The sequence below is a fragment of the Rhincodon typus genome, chromosome 2 (assembly GCF_021869965.1).
Source record: "Rhincodon typus isolate 14 chromosome 2, sRhiTyp1.1, whole genome shotgun sequence".
Classification (NCBI taxonomy): domain Eukaryota; kingdom Metazoa; phylum Chordata; class Chondrichthyes; order Orectolobiformes; family Rhincodontidae; genus Rhincodon; species Rhincodon typus.
The window spans coordinates 52,419,887-52,442,041 of NC_063333.1; the positions used below are offsets into that span (position 1 = coordinate 52,419,887).

Sequence of the window (22,155 nt, forward strand, 5' to 3'; positions counted from 1 at the left end):
TAGTGTCTTTCACTTCCTGCATCAGCACAGAAATCTCTGGAGTCCCCAAAGGTCAATCCTTGACTCCATCCAGTTTTTTGATCCACATGCTGCATCTTGGTAACATCTTCCACAGACATGTGTTAGTTTTCACATGTAGGCTACTGATATCCAGTCAGTTGCTCTCATCATACCTCTCTCAACATCTCCACTGTTGCTAAATTATTAGACAATTTATCTGACATCCACTGCTGGACACACAGAAATTTCTTCCAATTAAAGACAAGAAACACTGAAGCCATTGTTTTTGAACCCTGATTCAAACTTTGTTCCCAGCTTCTGACTACAGTTTTCTTCCTGGCAACAGTCTAAGATTAAGCCAGTTTGTTCACAATCTTGGTGTTAGATTCAAGAACAGCTTCTTCCCTGCTGTTATTAGATTCCTGAATGGACCTCTCAAATTTTAAATTTGACGTTGATCTCACTCTTTGTGCACCTTTTCTGCAGCTATAACATTGTATTCTTTATTCTGTTCCATTACCCCAGTACATTTTGTATGATATGATCTGCCTGTACTGCACGCAACACACAAAACTTTTCATGGTATCTCCGTATATGAGACAATAATAAATTAAATCAAATCAAATCAACAACATTTGGCCCCAGATGAGAATTAGACCACATATTCGCACCATCTGCCTATTTCCACATCTGTAACAATACCCAACTTTGCCCGTGTTTCAGGTTTTGCTAAAACTCCCACCAATGCCTTTGTTACCCGATCACAACAAGGCACTCTTGGCTATCTCCCACATTTACCTTTAGCAAAATCAAGGCCATTCAAAGCACCACTGCATGCGTCTTTACGCACAGCAAGTCACGTTCCCTTATCTCACCACACTCACTGATCTACATTAGCCCCCATGCAAGCAATGTCTTGATTTTAAAATTTTCATCTTCATTTTCAATTTTCTCCGTGGCCTTGACTCTCCTTGTCTCAGTAATCTCCAACTCCGCACCTATCTGAGATACTGTGCTGTCAAATTTTGTCTTTCATGTAGTCTTAATCGTAATTACATTACTATTGGTGGCCATGCTTTAAATGCCTAGACGAGGTCTTCCCATACGGCATCTCTCCTTCTCCCTACCACACTTGCCTAATTTAGGGCACTTCTTAAAACCTACCTTTTTGCCAAGCATTTGGTCAATTGCCTTGGAACATTTCATTATGTTAAAGGTTCCATGTAAGTAGAAGTTGTTGTTTCTATTTTATGACAAAGATGGCAAGCCAACTGATTTAGAACTGGGGATAGAAGAGATTTGCCAGAGTGATTCAGGATCTCCTGATCTTCCTCCACAGAATAAATGAAGACAGGAAAAGTAAAGGGATTTGATTGAATCATCAAAGAAATAATAAAACAGCTTGGAGAAAAGGCAACAGAAGAACTGATCAACTTGTCTAAGGAGATATACAATATGGAGAATGGTGGAATATTTTATGAGAATCTCAATGATACCATTGGAGGAAAATGCAAACATGAAAAAAATTGTGAAATGCAATGCACCCTAGTTTTGATTTTATATGCACCCAAGCTAACGTTAAAAGAGCCTAGCAGGTAGATTGTAAACTGAAGGAAATCATGACAATGGCTGTGATCAATTCAGATTCAGGAAAGGACATGAACTGAACAGGCTATAGAAATAATGGCAGTGTAAAGGAAAAGAAGCATAGAACACCTTCAAGAATTGTACGTCTACTTTGTGGATTGAGAATGTTTTTCATAAGGTAATCTGGCAAAAAAGTGAATACAAACTTCATTTTCAAAGAGTTTGACATATAATATATACATACATATATGTATATGTTTTTTGTCTTGACAGTTTTCAACTTTTTGATGTCACATAAATTGGGCAAACTTATAAATTATTCTTTATTAATTTAGTGAATTATTGTTAAAGCCTTAACACCAAAATAACTTCTGCCCTGATTTCCTACCATTTCTACTTTACAGCTGGCAATACCATTGTTGGAATGTTTTCCGGATGTACTGTCTGGTAATTTCAGTGCTGTGAGGAGTGCATATTTAGTTGGAATTGTCACACAGACTTTATTCACTACAGAAATGAAACATTTCATAATATGCCATGACAATATTATACCATTATGATCAGTGTATCAGTTCCAGACATTACTGTACAATGGTAATAAACAAAATTTTTCATATTGTTATATGGTATGCTATTCAAAACCATCACCATCAATTAGGTTCACCATTAACAAGAGTCCCAACCATTATGCTCAAATATCTATTTTAAAACAATTTTAATCATACATCTAAACTAAGCACATCATTCATTAAGTCAGTTGTATTATAAAATAAATCACAGGCTAATATCCAAGTGCTTATATAAATCAATGACTTTCCTACGAGGATAGACTATTTCCATTTCACAAATTTAAAAAATTTACTGAATAAATTGTTAACTATGCACAACACATTAAATATACTTTGCAAATGTTGAAAGTACTCTTGGCCACTATTCCAAAATGATTTAGTGACGATATGGTTAATATAACGTAATAAGCTTAAACCTGTGTGAAGTAAAATGTAGTGTTTGGGATCATTGGCTGGAATTATGCCATTTTGAGGTGGAAAACTTCCTGACACAGCAGACCTGACTTCATTGTAATCACTCTGCTCTTAAAAATTTTGCTCTCGGAGAGAGGGGTTTGAGGAACAATTGAGTCAGGTCCACAAAAGATGACCATGGATATGGATGAATGCTGAGGAAAGATTGTTAGAAATCCTCACCCACCCATTCCAACCATGCACCCATGCTTCCTCATACTCCCATATCACCTCCATATTGTTATGCTCCCATACCTCAATGAAACCTTCATAACTACTCATTCAGTACTTCCTATGGACAGACCTCAAATTTGGAGATGAATACAGAATTTCTAGCAATCTAAGACAACTCTCAGTTATACATGTCTGATAGGGGAAAAAAGAAATTCTCATTTATGAAAACCATTTCAATTTTTTAAATGATTCGAGTGGTCAGTCAATCTCCTGAAAAAGCAAATAAACTTCTATTCACTAACGATATCAAAGACATTTAATCCTTTAGCAGCCTCTTAAAACTCAATCAAAATGCAAATTCAACACTATCACTACTCACAAAGACAAGTGGTTTGGAGCTTTTGAAACTTAATCAAGCATTCATAATGAGTTTAGCTGTGATATCTGCCTTGCCGACAGTGAAGGTCAGCATTTGCAACTGCAGGATCAGTATTTTTTTCACAGCTGAACCGGATGATCTGTCAATAAATGCACTGTAACTGCAGATATTTGCTTTTTAATTCTAAATGACAGCTGCAGCTTGTTTTACTCCATCTTGAAGAATGGGTAACTACATAACCTCAAGATAATCACACTTAAACAGACTTCTTCTACAATTCATAAGTGTTTATACCTCCTCCATAAATCTGTGATTTCCATACTAAAGGCTAAAGCCACTGGAAAAGCAAAATAGCCCTGTTGAACTTTGATTTACACACCACCTCTCCCTCCATCAGCAAAAAAAAAAAAATCATTCATTAATTTCTGTGTACATTGCCCAAAGACAGATCCTTGGATCATTATCTGCCGATGATACATCCTAAGCCACTTCCTTGGCAGTGTTTTGTTAGTGGTGGTTTGCCATAGCTTCCCACTGTCAGCGGCAGGATGAGTAGGCATGTTCCGAGTCTATCTCAGCCAGAAAGGACATCAAACTCACTCTGCTGGTGCTGTCCTGAACCACCCAGTAGCCATTTGCCACAAATAGGGGTGGACATCTGCATCCACTCACATTTCTGAAGGCCTCCAGAGTTGGTCCAAACCTGTGAAAATCCAGCCCCGCGTCTCCAATTTTGGGTTACAGAATTCCCTATCACAAGAACTACAGAGGAATAGAGAGTCGTATATTTAAGTTAAACAACATTGAGCACAGAATGGAAAAAAAAACAACAGAAATGTAAAGTTAGGAAGTGTGAGACCATTTGATTTTTAAATTAAAGAAAATTGAAACTGCAGATTTGGTTAGCCCAGGCCAATCTTGGACATTCCCAATCTCCTATAAGTACAGTAAAAAGGTCTGGGAGCTGGTCATCAGCATAAGCTATCACAACAGGAGCTAACAAAAAAGTTCATTTTCCAAACAGTGAACAGAGGGTTGTTTTATCTATGGCTAGATTGATTGTGCCTGTTATGGAGAAATGCACAAAAGCCCAACGTTGCTGTGAGCATATGGACAAGAGTCAATTGAAAAGGAAAGTGTTCATGTGTTGAAGGATAAACATGATGGAGCAGACATTCCCTGGGCATTTATTTCTCCATGGAAAGTCAAGAAATACCAACATGTTAACTAACAGAGCTTTGTGCATTGCACTCGAGGGAGAAATTGGCCCACGTCTTCTCAATCAGCTCTGGATGCATGAATTTCGGTTTGGAATAAGTTGTTTTTGTGTATTTTACCAACCCTGGCAACATCAGTCTACCCAAGGATGAAAAGCAAACGTAAATTCAGAATTTTAAACATTTTTAATCAAATCAGAAAAACAAACCCTTTGCTGTGAGATAATGCAGTTTTATATTAAAGCATTTGACAGGGGAAGGGGAAATAAATGCCTGACTTAAACCACCAGTTAGTTTGCATCTCCCAGGTTACATGTGACTGGCAGCAGGTCTGTGCTAACTTTTTGATGCACATTAAAGAGGTTTAATTCAAAATAGCTGAAAATCAAAAGCATGAAAAATTGCTAATTGTTTGAAGGATAAAATTTACTAAGCATGTACAGCATACCATTGCTATAATGCACTACTTGGAAACTATCCAAATAATGTGTTATAGTAAGGTGCATGTTTTAACAAGAATCAGTGGAACACTGTGAGGGAGGGGAGAGGGTACCTAATAACAGTGTAATAACTCTCGTGTTTTCCAAATACATTCCTATCCAAGCTTTTTGTCCATTGTTTAGCAGCAATAACTTTTTTTACATTAATTGTTATTCATTCAAGTCCATGTGTGCCCTGCCCAAAGGCAGGTCCTTGGTTCATTATCTTCTAATCTTTCATTTTGAGCCATTTTGTTGGCAGTGTTTTTGTCAGCAGTGGTTTGTGAGAGTCCTCAACTCTCAGGGGGAGGTCAAGGAGGAAAGCTGCAAGTCTACCTCAGCCAGAACAAGAATCAAACTCACTCTTCTGGTGTTATCCTGAACCAAACAAGTGCCACCGAGTCAACTGAGCAGTTTACCACATACATTCGTGAATGGTGGTGGATAATTAAATGGTTCATTGAAGGAGGCTGCTCCAAAATATCAACATTACCAAATAGACTGCAGCAATTCAAGAAGGCAGCTCACTGTCAATTCTCAAGAACAACTAAGGATGGGCAATAAATGCTGGCCCTGCCAGTAATGTCTACATCCCATGAGTGAATAAAAAGAAAAATCATCAACTTCAATGATGGGTAACCTAGCACTTTAGTGCAAAAGATAAGGCTGAACTATTTGCAACAATTTTCAGCCACAAGTAGATTATCCATCTTAGCCTCCTCTGGAGCTGCCCAGCATCACAGATGACAATCTTCAGTCGGTTCAATTCCATGTGATATCAAGAAATGGCTGAAGCCACTGGATTCTGCACAAGCTTTGGGGCCTGGCAATATTCCAGCAATAGCCCTAAAGATTTGTGCTGCAGAACTAGCCATGCCCCTAACTAATCTATTCCAGTACAGCTACAATATTAGCATCTACCTGAACAGTGTCAAAGATTACCCAGGTATAAACCGTGCACGAAAAGGACAAATCCAACCTGGTCAGTTACCATCCCATCCACCTGTTCTTGATTATCAGTAAAATGACCTAAGGAGTCATCAACAGAAGGGCTATCAAGTAGTAGTGGTTTCACAATAAGCTGCTCAGTGACAGCTAGTTTGGGTTTTGCCTGTGCCAATCAACTCCTAACCTCATTTCAGCCTTGGTTCAAACATGGATAGAGGGGAGGTGAGACTGACAGCCCTTGACTGTGAGCCTCATTTGACTGATTGTGATGTCGAGGAGCTCTAACAAACTACAGCCAATGGGTTTAGATGGATAGCTCTCCTGGTTAATTTCATACCGAGCACAAAAGAGGATGATTGTAGGTGCTGGGTGTCAATCACCTCAGTTCCAGGTAATCTCTGCAGGATTTCCTGAGGGTAGTGTCTTAGGTCTAACTATTCCCCTCCACACCCCTATCTGCTTTCTGCAGGGACCACTCTCTCCGTGACGCCCTCGTCTGCTCCACACTCCCCACCAACCCCACCACCTTTCCCTGCAACTGCAGGAAGTGCAATACCTGCCCCTACACCCCCTCTCACCTCCATCCAATGCCCCAAACAATCATTCCAACAGGGATTCACCTGTATGTCTTCTAACCTGGTCTACTGCATTCGTTGCTCCCAATCTGGTCTCCTCTACACCAGACAGACCAGGCGCAAACTTGGTGACAGATTCGTGGAGCATCTGTGCTCTGTATGCTCCAGTCAACACCACCTTCCGGTTGCCAGTTCAACTTGGCCTCCCACTTCCTTGGTGACATGTCCATCCTGGGCCTCCTCCAATGTCACATAAGGCCACACGAAAATTGGAGGAACAAAACCTTATATTCACTTCAGGAGTTGACAGCCCAATGACCTCAACATAGAATTCAACACAGCTTCAAAATCTCCCTACTCCCAGCCTCATCCCATGTTCAGCCCTCCCTCTCATCCCTGCCTTCTTGACCTATCTACCCCACCCTTCCCATTTACCAATCTCCACAACCCCCGACGTGCATTCACCTATCACCACCCCACCTGTCTTCACCCAGCCCCAAACCCAATTTTATTTCTGAGCTCCCTTCCCCCTCCCCAGTCCTGATGAAGGGTCCCGGCCCGAGACGTCAGCATTTTCCACTCCTGTGATGCTGCATGACCTGCTGTGTTCTTCCAGCTTCACACTGTACTGACCCCAACTGTCTCCAACTGTTTCATCAATGAACTTCCCTTTGTCATATGGTCAGAAGTGGGGTGATGATTGCTCAATGTGCAGCACCATTCATGACTCCTCAGACACTGGTGCAGTGCATGTTGATATAACCTTTTGGAAAAGTGCACTGAATTTCAAGTCCCACTACCCCTGGGACACAAAATGATTAAATAAAAACACGCAAAGTTCCCAATTTATCTGTCTGTTGTTATCAAGTTAACAGAAAACACTGACTAGAAACATGTAATTAACCAAAACTACTATTTATTACAAACAAGTAATCTTTAATCACAAGTAAACAGCTATGCAATATCAATATATGGCTCTACTAGTTAAAACTCTAACTCCCTTTTAAAACCCTTACACACATTTAGACAGGAACAATAAAAAAAATCATTTTATGGGTGGAGGAAAAACAGAATGGAAACAAAGAGATAACAAGGTGTAGAGCTGGATTAACACAGCAGGCCAAGCAGCATCAGAGGAGGAGGAAGGCTGACGTTTCGGGCCTAGATCCTTCTTCAGAAACATAGTTCACTAGCACCAGCTCAAAGGGTTTGTTGAGATGTTTCCTTTGCTTACCTGTTCTTCGGATATCCTTTTTCCAGGTTCTTTCGCTTCTTTGCTGAAGGCACTCGGCAATCGGTATACTAACATCATAGTCTCTTTGTTAATGGCTAAACGCTACAGCTTATAGCAACTGGAACAAACAAAAACACAACTTGCTGGAGAAACTCAGCAGGTCTAGCAGCATCTGTGGACAGAAAACAGAGTTTTCGGTTCGGTTCCAGTGACCCTTCTTCAGAAGGGGTTCTGAAGAAAGTTCTGAGGATCATGGAACTCAACGCATTAGCTCTGTTTTCTCTCCACAGATGCTGCCAGACCTGCTGAGCTTTTCCTGCAACTTCTCATAGAATCATAGAATCCCTACATTGTGGAAACAGGCCATTTGGCCCAACAAGTCCACACTGCCCCTCCGAAGAGCATCCCACCCAGACCCATTCCCCTAATTTCCCATGTCTAACCCACCTAACCTAACCATCACTGGGTACTATGGGCAATTTAGCATGGCCAATCCACCTAGCCTGCACATTTTTGGACTGTGGGAGGAAACCGGAGCACACGGAGGAAACCCACACACATACCTCGATGTTGGGCCATCTACAAACATCTTCCTCTACTACTTGAACAAAGCTGTAGTGTCAACAACATATGTACCGAGTTTCAGTAACTTCATTTTAAAAAGTGCAGCAATTTCTTTCATAGTCCTTGATTTTAAAACAATGCTTTTCCCATTTTAGTCCATGATCAAAAATACAGAAAATAAACCTGTACAGTCTTTACAATGTCTAAATGCAGCAAGCCCCTGCATAATATCCAGACTTGGGGTAATAAGTGACAAGTAACAGTCACATGACACATCAATAAGATGTACCTCAGAAATTCACCAAGGTTCTTTAGACAGCACCGTCCAAATCAACAACTACTGCTATTTCGAAGGACAAGGGCAGCAGATACATGGGAACACCACCAGCTGCAAGTTCCCCTCCAAGCTATTCACCATCCTGACTTGGAAATAATTACCATTTCTTCAGTGTCACTGGATCAAAATCCTGGAACTCACTTCCTAACAGCATTGTGGGTCTACCAACACCAAATGGACTGCAGCAGTTCAAGATGGCAGCTCACCACCACCTTGTCAAGTACAACTAGGGATGGGCAATAAAAGCTGGCTCAGCCAGTTACGCCCATGTCCCCTGAAGGAATAACAGAAAGTCACATCACTGAAGATCCTACAATTAGCAGAAATGGAAATGTTGCCTTCAGCGTCTCTAAGTGCAAAAGATGAATAGACATCTACATCACTCAGAAGCATGAACATAGCATTTAACACTATGTACATCTTTGAACACTATCCGAGAGTCCGAATACCCAAGACTAGCATGACGACAAGAAAATAGTGTCACCAGAAGTACTGGTATACTGTCCATTTTACATCTTCAGTAGGAGAGGATTGCCTCTGTATGGAGTTGTAGCAAAATTTTGAACCATTTAGAAAGATTGATGTTGCAATTTTGTTTACTATATCTACAACTGTCATCACGGATAGGGCTTTGTGAAGAAATATGTTGCCAGTGTTTTCCAGCCCTAAATTCCTGATCACTGGGTGAGGGTGTGCACCGAGTGAGAAGTGGTTTTGGCGCTGAATTCCAGAAACTTGAATTTTTTTCTATTTGATACGGGATGTGGGCAGTAGAGCTCTGGAGGAGCACAGTGATCTCAAGGAAAATATACTAAGCTTTCCCTTCCTGCCTGGGTAGAGGACATCCTATAGAGGGGCTCCTCCGCTACTATGGTAGTCAGACTGCAAAGTAGCCTATTTTAAAATTCACGTTTAAAATTGTGAAAGGGCAGCTTCATTTTGATGCACCCTGGCCCTCACTTACTTTCTACTGAATCTGCATCTGCTTCTTAGCTAGAAGGCCTCTGAGCATGCTCTATCTTTGAGAGCCTGCCATTATCTTTACTAGGATGGAAGCACTCTGGCCAACAATGGATAGACCCCATGAATATCAGGGCACAGGACAGTTTCCAAGCATGGTTCTAACCCGAAACGTCAGCCTCTCTGCTCCTATGATGCTGCTTGGCCTGCTGTGTTCATCCAGCCTTGCACCTTGTTGTCTCGGATTCTCCAGCATCTGCAGTTCCTACTATCTATGGTTCTAACCTCTCCTTTTCACCCTGAGAGGGAAAACTGATCCCATATTTTAGTATTGTAATGGACAGCAAATCTCATTGACTCAATACAACAGATAGAAGATTTTGTACAGTGTTACAAGACATGCATTTAACACTGTAGGTGCCAATCACAGAGCCATCCACAGGTATAACAGTTACTATCACAGTTTGAATTCTGTATTATACTCACTCAATATTTAGCTTCTAAATAATAGATAGGTATTAATTCAGGAGAATAATATTTGAAGACCTATCACACCATGGTTGGTGCTATCTCATGCATGACATACTAAACCAAGCTCCATTTATCTTGTCAAATGGATGTAAAACATTCCCAGACATGATTTGAAAAAACAGCAGAGGGGTTGTCCTCGCATCCTGGCAACCTTTATCAATCAAGTGACATCTCTTTGATACGTCAACTGGTCACTTATCTCGTCACTGTTTCTTTTGTTGTTACATTTTTTATGTCATTCACAGGATATGGCACATTGTTGGTTGGACCAGCATTTGTTGTCCATCATTAATTGCTGTTGAGAAGGTGGAGGTGAGCTGGCTTCTTGAAAGTCACAGTCCTGCTTGGAATGGAGCTTAAGGATTTTGACAGAGCTACTATGAAGGAACAGTTACATGATCCAAGTCAGAATCATGTGTAGCTTTTCGGAGAACTCGGTAGTGTTCCCTTGGATTTATTGCCCTTGTCCTTCTCGATATTAGTGTTTGTGGATTTTGAATTTAGAGGAGCCTTGATGATTATTGTATTTTGTTTAATAGATAGTACACACTTTTCCACTGTAGATTGGCAGTGAACAGAGTGCATGTTAAAGTTTGGGTGCTAATCAAATGGGCTGTTTTGTCCCAGATGGTACCAAGCTTCTTGACAGTTGCTGAAACTGCACCCACCAACAAGTGGAGAGTATTCCATCACTCCTGACTTGTGCCTTTTAAACACTGGAAGAAAGGAGGCGAATTATTCACCACAGAATTCCTAGCCTCTGACTTGCTCTCACAGACACAGCACTTATGTGACTGGTCCAGTTCAGTTTCTGATCAATGGCAACCCCTAGGCTATTGATAGTTTTCTGTATTCTCTTGTGGGACATGGGTGTCACTGGCTGGGCCAGCACTTTTTGCCCATCTCTAGCTGCCTTCTTGAACCACTGCAGTCCACGTGCTATATTTAGACCCAAAATGCCATTAGAGAGGGAATTCCACAATTTTGACCCAGTGACAGTGAAGGAATGGTGACATGAAACAGTCTACATAATTACAAGATTTTCTTCCCATTGTAAAATTGATTTCTATTTTAAAATATAGGAATAGATGAATTCAATTATTATTTTAGAACACATTTTTGTACGTTTATTTTGTCACTTTTTTGGTTTTATTACACAATTTGCGATAATCTGCATTTGTTTGTCTAATTAGCTTCACAGCAATGATTGAAAATGGCTGTGCAGTGCCATAACTTGCTAACATTAAGCATGACAGACATCTAGAAAACACCATAAATTATTACAAGCATAAAGTTGTAATTTGTATAATGTTGACGAATGATGTCAACTCTATACCTGCAGTCATATCCTTGAAACGGCAAATGTCAGATAACGCAAGAAAGCATCTTGTGGCAGAATTAAACATTCATGTTGAATTATGTTAAACAAAGGTATGTCACAGGACATTTGAAGGCAATGTGGATGGGAACTGAGGTGTAACTGAGAAGTTGAATAAATACTTTGCATCAGTCTTCACATTAGATGATACTAACACCATTCCAAAATTACCGAATAGTCAAGGAGCAAAAGGAGGAGAGAAAATAAACACAATAACTCTCACTAGAGAAAGTTCTTGAGAAAATAATTTGGCTAAAGATTAATAAGTCCCTTGGACCTGAAGAGATGCATCTCAGGATAATAAATTAAGTAGCTACAGAGATTGTAAATGCACTGGTATTAATCTTCCAAGAATCCTTAGATTCTGGAAATCTCCCACAGGATTGGAAAACTGCCAATGTTACACCTCTATTTACAGAGGGGAGACAAAAAGACAGGTAACTGTAGACTAGCTAGTGTACCATCAGTTATTGGGATAATATTAGAGTCTATTATACGAAAAGTATTGGCACAGAATTTAGAAATACATAAGATAACCAAGGAAAGCCAGCATGGCTTCATGAGGGGTATGTCATACTTGTCAAATTTAATAAATCAATGTGAAGATAAATAAAGGCAAGTCAGTAAATGTGGATTTTCAAAAGGTATTTGATAAAGTATCAGATAGCAGGCTTCTTGATAAGATATGACAGCATGGTGTTGGAGGCAGTATGTTAGCATTAATAGCGGATTAGCTAACTAATAGAAGCCAGAGAATTGGAATAAGGGGCATTTTCAAGATGGCAACCTGTAACTAGTGGTGTGCCACAGGTATCAGTGCTAGGGCCCACAACTACTTACAATATATATTAAAGACTTGGATGAGGAAAGTTAATGTATTATCGCCAAGTTTACAGATAACGCAAAAATAGGTGGCAAGTCAAGTGGTGAGGATAATGCATGGTGTCTGCAGAAGGATATAGATGAGTTAAAGGAGTGAGCAAAAAACTTGGCAGATGCAATATGATAAATGAAAATATCAGATTCCACACGTTGGTAGGAAGAATAGAGGAGCTGAATATTATCTAAATGGGGAAATATTTCAGAATAATATGGAACAGAGGAATTTGGGAGTCCTTGTCGATGAATCACAAAAAGCTAGCATCCAAGTTCAGCAAGTATTAGGGAAGACAAGCGAAATGTTTGCCTTTATTTCAAGGAGAATAGTGTATAAAAGTAGGGAGGTTTTGCTCAAATTATACAAGGCACTCGTCAGACTGTAGCTGGAATACTCTGAACAGTTTTTAGCCTCTTATCTGAGGAAAGATAAATTGGCATTGGCGAAGGTTCATAATGCTGCTGCCAAAAATGAGGAAAGGTTGAGTAGTTTGGGCCAGTATGCATTGGAGTCTAGAAGCATGTAGGTGATCTTATTGAAATGTGGTTGAGCTTAGGGGAAGTGTGAAGATGAGTGGTTTTGTCAAGGCTGTTGGGGTAGGCACCGATCATGGAGGCTCCTAAAGCATGCACTTGGGCCTAGAAGGCGACGCTTCTCTCCAGAATCTACTCAGTCCTTGCCTCATGGAAATTGCCAGGTTCCCCACATCTCAGGAAAGCAGGCTGGCAACTGTAAAGGTCTAAGGGCTGTATGTAATGAGACTTGCATCAAATATCCTATTCAAAGCAGCTACCTGAACTCTTGCTTTCATAGATTGTTGAAATGGGTGGGTGGTTTCGATTGGGGAATACATTTTTGTCACATGTCCCAAACCTGCCTCTACTCTCAGTTAAATTCAGCTCTAATCGCTCTCTATATCTTGCCACATTTGCTAAAATAATGTGACATGATTTGAGACATACACTGTTGTCATTTTCTGGTAATCAATTATAAAACATCACTCAGCAAATTTGTAACAATATTACCACCATCATTAGTTCCTCAATAAAGATTTCATTACATTGTCACTGGAAAGGGCAAACCAACAATGTCCACTATGACATCAGCCTCAACCAAAGAAAAGGCACAATTGCAATAAGCTTGCCTCATTCCATGAAGGATACAGCATAAATTATTTAAAGTATCAGATACATGAAAATGATTTCAAAGTAATTCGTCAATAGACTGCAATGGTTGATATAAACTCCATGAGCTTTGCACTCAACATTTACAATGGTATCTGAAACATTCAAAGAGATTACTTCCTTTTGACTGTACCCAGGTATCAGCATTTTCTACAATCCTAAAAATAACATATTCCCAAAATGTGAATTTCAGTGATATATTTTAAAAATATTTTTATAATATTTTATTTATAATATTTTATAAGATTTTATAATTTAAAAATATTTTTAAGTAATTACACAGTAATTACACCTTATCCTTTGTGAAAATAAGCCAAAAATAAAACTGATTTAGTTGCTCAGCATTTTATGCCAAAAATATTCACAAGTTAAAATTTGAATCCTCAAAGGAACTTGTAATTTCCAACAGCTCTGAATTATAACCAAGGCTAAGAAAACATTTAAATCAAAACACTTAGCTACATGTGAGAATAAATATCTGTGGATTTTTTTTGTAGGCTTCATGAGTTATTATTATTCTTTGTGAACATTTCCCACTAAAATGTCCCAATCACTTTCTTTGCATATTTTGGTGTTACTAATAAAGTAACAAAAAGTGGGGAGGAATATTTATCTCTAAGACCATGTACTACATTTTTCAGGTATCTTTAACTGGATTACAAACTAACAACATTAACTCAGACATGAAGTAAAAATACTTTTAAACAGGTTAGTATAAGGAACTAGAAAGCATCCTAGCTAATAATCAGGGCATTGCACATAAAAAAAATATGGTTATTAGTTCTGTGTAGTAGTACTAGAATAGCTCAAACTGATTTATAAATCTTTACTTTTTCTAACAAGTTACACAAGTGTAAATAAATTGCAAAAGAATGTGAAATAAATGTTGTTAGTCCTTCAGAAATATAATCATAAATATCTTGCCAGCAATACATTAATGTTGTCTGTAAATGTGCACGATAAATTGGCTGCCAAGTTTTATATCTTTCAAAATAAGTACATTGATTCACAGAATATCAACGATTCCACAAAGGTCTGTAGTCTGCTGTAACTTTCAGAAAATTAAGGAGTTTCTCAACATTAGCTCATCACAAATTAAACTGAATCAAATGCGATGATCCTGTAGACCCTAGCAATGGCTTCACCAGCAATGCTAAATATACAATGGGGAAGGTGGTTTTGGTCTTACCTGAGTTCGGTTAAAAGCCACACGTGCGAACACAGCCTGGGAGATGCCAGCTCGCTTCAACTCATCACGAACCCACTGGTAGATTTCGGAAGACACTTCAGCATTTGATGAAGTTTGTTGTTCTAATGGTTTATTCATGGTCCGATTGACAGGAGGGTGGTTCAGGTATTGCTGATTTAGAGATTGCTGTGCCAAGAGTCTGTTGACAGCAAATTGTTGATTTAATATCTGGGCCATAACCAGCTGCTGATTCACCAGCTGTGGGCTAAGAGGTGCAGAAACAAGTCCAGGATGCAAATTGGAAAGTTGGGGCCTAGTAGCAGGCTGACCACTATGAGGAAGCTGGGCAGGTGATGGTGGCTGGGGCAGTTCAGTACCATTTCCAGGAACTGTTTGTGATCCAAAGTTAACATGATTTGTCCCTTGCTGAGAAACAGACAGTTCAGACATAGTCTCCATTTCAGCTAGAGCAACAAAGAAAAGAAGTTTCAGAAACATGAATATATTTGAGTGACAAACATTAATACCCTAAAAGTAAAAAAAAATCCTGTATGTAATGCTCATTATGTTTTGCCATTAATTATAGCTTGGATTATTATTAAGAACTTTACTGCAACTAATAGAACTGTATTAAATTTGCTACAATTCTTTGAGGCAACCAATAAAAGATAACACAGAGGTAAGAGGCCATGCATATGCATTACATCTTAGTCATATAATTCTGTAACTGTATGGGGCACCTTCTTACAAATGGGATATCTGCAATTTACCAAGATTGGAATATTACATTAACAGAAAGTGTCTAACAATTTGTCCGTCATCACCATGACATCAAGCTGACCCTTCAATACCATATCTGCATATGTGCAAATGTTTTGTAACATTTTGGTTCATACCTCATATGAATAACAGTCATAACAAATCCTAATTGAAGGGGCATAAAATATGTGAATCCAATCAGAGGAAAATGGGTAAACTTACTTCCACGGAGGAGTCACTAAGGAAGACAACTATACACAGTCATCAAAATGTTAGAATGATTGCAAAGGGAAAATGAAGAGATAACATCATTTCAAATCTAATTCTTTGATGTTCTCTTATCCTGTATTTTCACACTTGGAGTAAAGTCGCTCCTTTAGATGCAATCAGCAATTCCAGTGCAAATTGAACCTAAAACTGCACCAGTTGCTAAAGAGTGCTCCCTTTCCTCCAAGTTTCTGCTCAAACACATTAGCAAAACACCAAGCTGTCAAGAACCAGTGCTTAAAAATTAAAATTTATTTTTAAAAATGTCTTTAATTAAGTTTTAATTTATATATTTAAGAGCGGCAACATGTAAATGTTTGAATAACTCTGAAGATTGGCTCATCACAAAAAATAAACATTTTAAATCATTTTAAAAACAACGTTCATAACATTTTAAAACATTCCTATTGGCGTCTTTGAGCCCAAAGGACTCAGCTAAATTTTTACAGCCTATCCAAAAGTCTGCAACAGGCACAATTAGTGGAGACTCCCAATGGTAATTAATTTACCCAGGCGGGAGGAGCTGTTTTGTGGGAGCCACCTACTTCTAGTCTGATTTTTTTTTAACCACATTAAAGATTATAGAATCTCAAGTTGCACTCAGCAAAATGTGCATTTAAAATTTATTTTAAAAGTCCTAAAATCTTTTGCATTAGTTGTAATAGAACACAAACACAGACAAGAAGTAGAAATTCTAGGCCTTCACATTTATTTATTGCTTTTAATAGTAATTGTGTGTGCTTTAAATTTCCAGATATTGGTACTTACTGTTCATCTCACAGGAACGTTCTCTTCTCCCCACCCCACCCAGTGAGTGCCCCTGCTCAGCAGCCACTGGAACGGAATTTACTTGAATTCCCCCAGGATTATTTTCAGGTTTCAAAGATTAAAAATAAACCATTTATTTAAAAAATGATGTAGACTGTACTGTCCTACACTGGTCGTTATTCTGTGTCAAACTCTCTCAGCTGCATATTTTTGGTCTTTCTACCCTGCACTGGAAGCTCTTCATGGGTCCTTGACCCGAGACTGGCTATGGCATTTTTCAAAAATAGCAAATTGAAAATTCCCTTCCTTTTCATTCCTTGTCCTTTTCCTCCTATACATCATTTCCCCATTCTTTCTCCCCCACTCTTTCTAATTTCCTTTGTGCCTTCTAAACCTCATTTGAAGTCCATCTAAACCCTGCTCTGTCTGGGTTGATTGATTGATTGACTTATTGTCGTGTGTACCGTAGTACAGTGAAAAGGTTTGTTTACAAGCAGTGCAGGCAGATCATAGTAAGCAAGGATGTACAGATCAAAAAGACTTAAACAGAGGCATACAGGTTACATTGCACAGGGTGTGCACTAGGTGAGATCAATGTTAGTAAGATCAGCATCATTTGAAGTTAGAGAGTCCATCAGTCTAATAATGGCTGGGAAGAAGCTTTTCCTGAACCTAATGGTGCGTGTGTTCAGGCTGACAGAAGAGGTTGTAGGAGATCACTACAGGGTGCAATGGGTCTTTGATGATGTTGGCAGTCTTTCCGCGGCAGTGAGCCATGTAAATGAAGTCCATGGATGGTCTGGGCTGTGCACACCACCTTCTGTAGTTTCTTATGGTCCTGGGCAGAGCAGTTGTCATACCAGGCCGCTATGCAGCCGGACAGTACGCTTTCAATGGTGCATCTGTAGAAGTTGATGAGGGACCTTATGGACATGCCAAATTTCCTGAGCCACCTGAGGAAGAAGAGGCGTTGTTGTGCCTTCTTGACCATCGCATCTACGTGGGAAGTCTAGGACAGGTTGTCGGTTATCGTCACTCCAAGGAATGTGACGCTTTCCACCCTCTCGGCCTCAGTTCTGTTTTTGTAGATGGAGGCATGTTCTCCTCCTTTCTTTCTGAAGTCAATGATCAGTTCTTTCGTTTTGCCTACATTGAGAAAGAGACTAACTGTACTGGATTCACTCCTTCCAACTATGACATTCTCTGCAGTTCCTCCTGCCAAACTCTCTCAATTAAGTAGATGCTGTTTACAAGACAACAACATCAGTCTCACTGGCTGGAGACTAGACACTTCCAGGAGTTGCTAGACACTTGAGTTTCTGACTGTCATCTGGCCTCTTACTATGCTCTCCTTATCCAACACACCCCACCGATCATACTTCTATCATTTAACAACTCCATCTGCTCTCTAAATATGCACCAATCCCCACTGTTCTACCTTCTCTAAACCTGCACTTGCATCCTCTCATTTCCCTATAACAACTGCAATCTTGAAACATATATAATTTCTTCCTTACTTCTCTGGCCTGTAATCTTCACACTTAGCCACTGATCTTATTTTACATTTCCTTTCTACTCCCTCACAACATAATCCCATTGTCTAATTACAGCATGTCCTCTTGCCATCATCTTCCCAGGCAGTGCCCCGGGCCTGAGGATCACTCTCTCCATTCCACATTTGTGGGTCCTGAGGTAACTATCCAGTGCAATGCTGGATTTGCTCAATGCCCCAGATGAGGCAGGTGTTGTCTGAAGACAGGATAGGTGGGTCATCTAGGTGTTTGAATGTTCTTTCCACTATTTGAAATAAACCTTCAGAAATCTAGTGACGTCTAGACCTTGAGCTTTATTTAGCATATGAACCGAGGTAACAGGTTCCTTTTAAGTTTAGGAACTACTAAATTAAGCTTTCTTCCATTAAGTGTTCATTTGTTTGTGCTGTTTGTGAATGTCCTCTCCCTGCACTTGTTGGAGAAGCCCAAAATGGTTGTCTCTTATACAAATATTTCTTCTCCAGTTTGAGCAACTTTTATCCCATGAGTCAGTAGATATAATGCATTTTTACAGGGAGGCTTTAAAGATGTCCTTGAAGCATTTCTTCTACCCTCCTGATAATCACTTGCCTTGGCTAAACTCAGAGTAGAGGACTGGTCCTGGAAATCCTGTTTTGGGCACATCAATAATGTGGGCCATCAAATACAGCCAATCGACAGTAACCTGGGGCATGGAACTGGTTCCTTCTGAGCTTGATCTATAAGTATAACGAAACATGCTCTTATGCTTAATGATGCCTTTCATGGATGATGTGGGTCGGGTGGAGCAGGATTCAGTACTCATGCAGCATTTACAATATCCTGTCTCTTTTTGACATGACTGGTGTTGCATTTATTGGAACAAGACCCAATAGTCAAGTTCCATGTAACCATTAAGCATATAACCTTGAGAACTTTCATGTTCCTGATGTGGTTGACAGGCCTGACGTCTTATATGAATGGCTACTAGGGAGACCTCTGCAACCATAGCTGATGATGTCATTATGAAACCTCTGACTGAATGTAGGCACTATGCAGCCCATTCTTTAAGGTGGTGCAAACAGTAGAGCTCCTAAAGATAAGGTTCCGATGCTTGGATTAGTCTGGGGGAAGCCTTACTCTATACTCCAGAAACTGTGTTCCACACAATCCTAGCTCAGTACACTGGAGTATGGATTTCAGTTCCTTTTGGTGCTGGTGAATAAAGTTGAATGTTTTGAACCATTTGAAGTCTTCTCTGTACGTGATGGTCCCACACTAAACAATCGTAAGTCATTGGGCTAAAGTGGTCACCGGGGAAAGAGAAGCAGAAACGTAGAGGGTTGAAAGGGGGAATATGAATTAGGAGACATAAGCTATGAGGCTTCGAGCAAATGGAACGTAAAGTTGCATGTGCAAGGAAATGGCAGCTGTGCAACTGTACATTGTGAGAGGCACTGGTTTATGGTGCTGTGCCATTATGTTGACAGTGAACGGCAACTCTAAACTGTTAACCTTTGACCAGGCACAATGCCGGTGTGGGTCAAAGATATAAAGGGTAGTTAAAAGAAAGTCACTATATGTAGTTCACTTGGATTTCCAGAAAGTATTCTACATTGTGCCACATAAAGATTATTGCACAAGATAGCAGCTCATGGTATTGAGGGTAATGTCTGGCATGGATTGAGAATTGATTAACAGAGGGGTCTTTTTTCAGGTTGGAAAGATGTAACTAGTGGACTGCAACAACCAATTATTTACTATCTATACTAATGACTTAGAGCAGCAGCCAGAGTATAATATATCTAACTTTGCTGAATATACAAATATAAGTGGGTGGGCATATTGTGATGAGGACAAGAAATTTGCAAGGGGATACAGATAGGCTGAGTGAGTGGGCAAAAACTTGGCAGATGAAGTTTAATGTGTGAAAGTGTGGGATCATGCACTTTGGTAGAAAAAAATCAAAGGCAGAGTATTATTTAAATGGAAACAGACTCCAAAAAAGTATAACGCAGAGGGATCTGGGTTTTCTTATGCATGATACACAAAAGATCAGCATGCAGATGCAGCAAGTAATTAAGACAAATGGAATTTTGGCCTTTATTGCAAGGGGCTGGAGTTTAAAAACAGCAATGTCTTGTTATAGCTGAACAGGGCATTGTTGAGGGCAGCCTGGTGTACTGTGTACAGTTTTGACATATTCAATAAAGGATATACTTGCCTGGGATGACTTATCAAAAATGATTAAACAAGTTTCGTCTTTATTTTTATTCCTTCACAGGATGTTATAGAATTTATTTAAAACTGAGATGTGAAGGAATTTCTTTTGTCAGAGGGTAACGAATGTCTGGAATTCTCAACCACAGAGAATTGGGAAAGATAGATCAGAAAGTATTTAAAGAAGAGATAAACAGATCTTTGAAGACAGTGAGGAGTTGAGGATTATGAGGAACCTTCGATTGTCACCTTGCTGTGGTGGAAAGGTTTAAGTGTTTCTTTGATCCCGAAAGCAATTCCATCAGGAATTCCCAACTCCTGGCAGGGCCAGCCATGACAGTAAAGTGGGAGGGGAGGAACCAGACAGAGTGCAATCCAAAATGGTGATCCAGTGGAAGATACTCATGTAATATGAGTGGCTGCAATGATAGATGAAGGCTACAGCAGTAGTAGAGAGATCCCCAAGGTCCCCAATCATCGAGGTTTCCTTACCTGGAACTGGATCAACATTCTGTCAAGCACTGTGTGTCTGTTGATGTACAACAGCATTCCCACATTGAAAGATGTCCTGCACAAGTTTAGAGGTCTCTCTCACTCACACACACACACACACACACGATAGAGACAGGATTGTCAGACATGGAAGTCCCTAGCTTCAGACTGGCTTGTAGGCGGTGGAGCATGACTCAGTTGTTGCGCCTTGGCATCGGAACAGGACAGCGTTTCAGCAGCTTTCTTCACGACCAAACAGATCTCTTCAGGATCCATTCTGCTTACCCCACATGGAGAAGGGGTTAAGAAAACATGCTCTAAAAATAGTCTGTCCCCTCACCAACCTGGCTGGAAAACCACATCCAGTGGGCTCATCTACCTGTGGTCTGAAAACCAAAGTGAAACATACTTGAATGTATGATCCCTCATGGCCAATGAGCAAAGCAATCATTCAGAACGAAGAACTGCCCTGATTGCTGATGAACTCAGGCACTTCAACATTGATATTGCAGACAAAGGGCAGTTGAGGGAAGAAGGCGGTGGTTTGCCCTTCCCCTGGAGAGGAAAACTCAAGGATCAGCCCAGGATGCATGGAACTTGATTTGTTGTTGAAAATGAACTCAACTGACTCAGAGCTCCCTGCTGGCATCAATGATTGCCTCACAACTCTCCATCTACAACGTGCCATGAACCAGCAGACAGCAGTCATTGAGTGCTTGTGCACCAACTCTTGATGCCACAGATGAACATGATGATGGGCGCCTACTCCACCCTGGACACCATAGTCACCAACATCCCTAAGGAAGATAAAACTATCCTCCTTGAAGACTTCACTCCCAGGGTTAGAAAGGGCGCCCAACGCTGAAACTGAACCATTGGAAAAGAAGTCAGGAACTACAGCACCAATGGGATTCTCCTGCTCACTAAATGTATGGAACACCAGCTGGTTATCGCCAACACATTGTTTCATCAAAAACGACACAAGTTCAAGACTTCTTGGAGGCATCCATGATCACAACACTGGCATTTGATTGACTATGTCATCATTTGATGCTGAGACCTAAAGGATGTCCTCATTAACCAAAGTGATGACCAATGCAGTCAACTGCTGGAAAGACTACTGGCTCATCTGCTCCTCAAGGTCCATCAAATGCCACCAGAAGCAGCTGAAAACAAAGGAACAGTTCATAAAAATGCTCAGCACTAAGTGGCTTCAAAAGCCAAGCAGACTAGCGAACTTCCAACAATATCTTTATAAAAATTTAAATGAGTGGAGGAAATGTGGAAAGAGGTGAAGACAATCATAATCTCATGTTGTGAAGAAACAATTGACTACAAGACCAGAAAACACCAAAACTGGTTCAACAAGAATGATCACATCAACCAAAGCATGATTGACAAGAAGGGGAAAGATCTTCATACTTTGCAGAACAAATATCACCAAGAGGTAAAGAAGAGAGTTCATGAAACAGCAAAGGCAGAGCTACAAAGAAGAATGAGGGA

At 40.0% G+C, this 22,155-nt stretch overlaps 1 protein-coding gene across 1 annotated transcript in view; it reads right to left on the minus strand.

Moving 5' to 3' along the window:
* Positions 1 to 20,928, minus strand: part of LOC125485403 (DNA-binding protein SATB1-like) — a 30,347-nt gene extending 9,419 nt beyond the window's left edge. The window contains exons 1-3 of the mRNA XM_048608037.1: positions 20,822 to 20,928; positions 18,553 to 18,680; positions 14,636 to 15,099 (exon numbers count right to left, since the gene is read on the minus strand). Of these exons, the coding sequence (XP_048463994.1) occupies positions 14,636 to 15,099; positions 18,553 to 18,680; positions 20,822 to 20,928 (699 nt within the window). The remainder of the gene's footprint in view (positions 1 to 14,635; positions 15,100 to 18,552; positions 18,681 to 20,821) is intronic.
* Between the last annotated feature and the right edge of the window lie 1,227 nt (positions 20,929 to 22,155).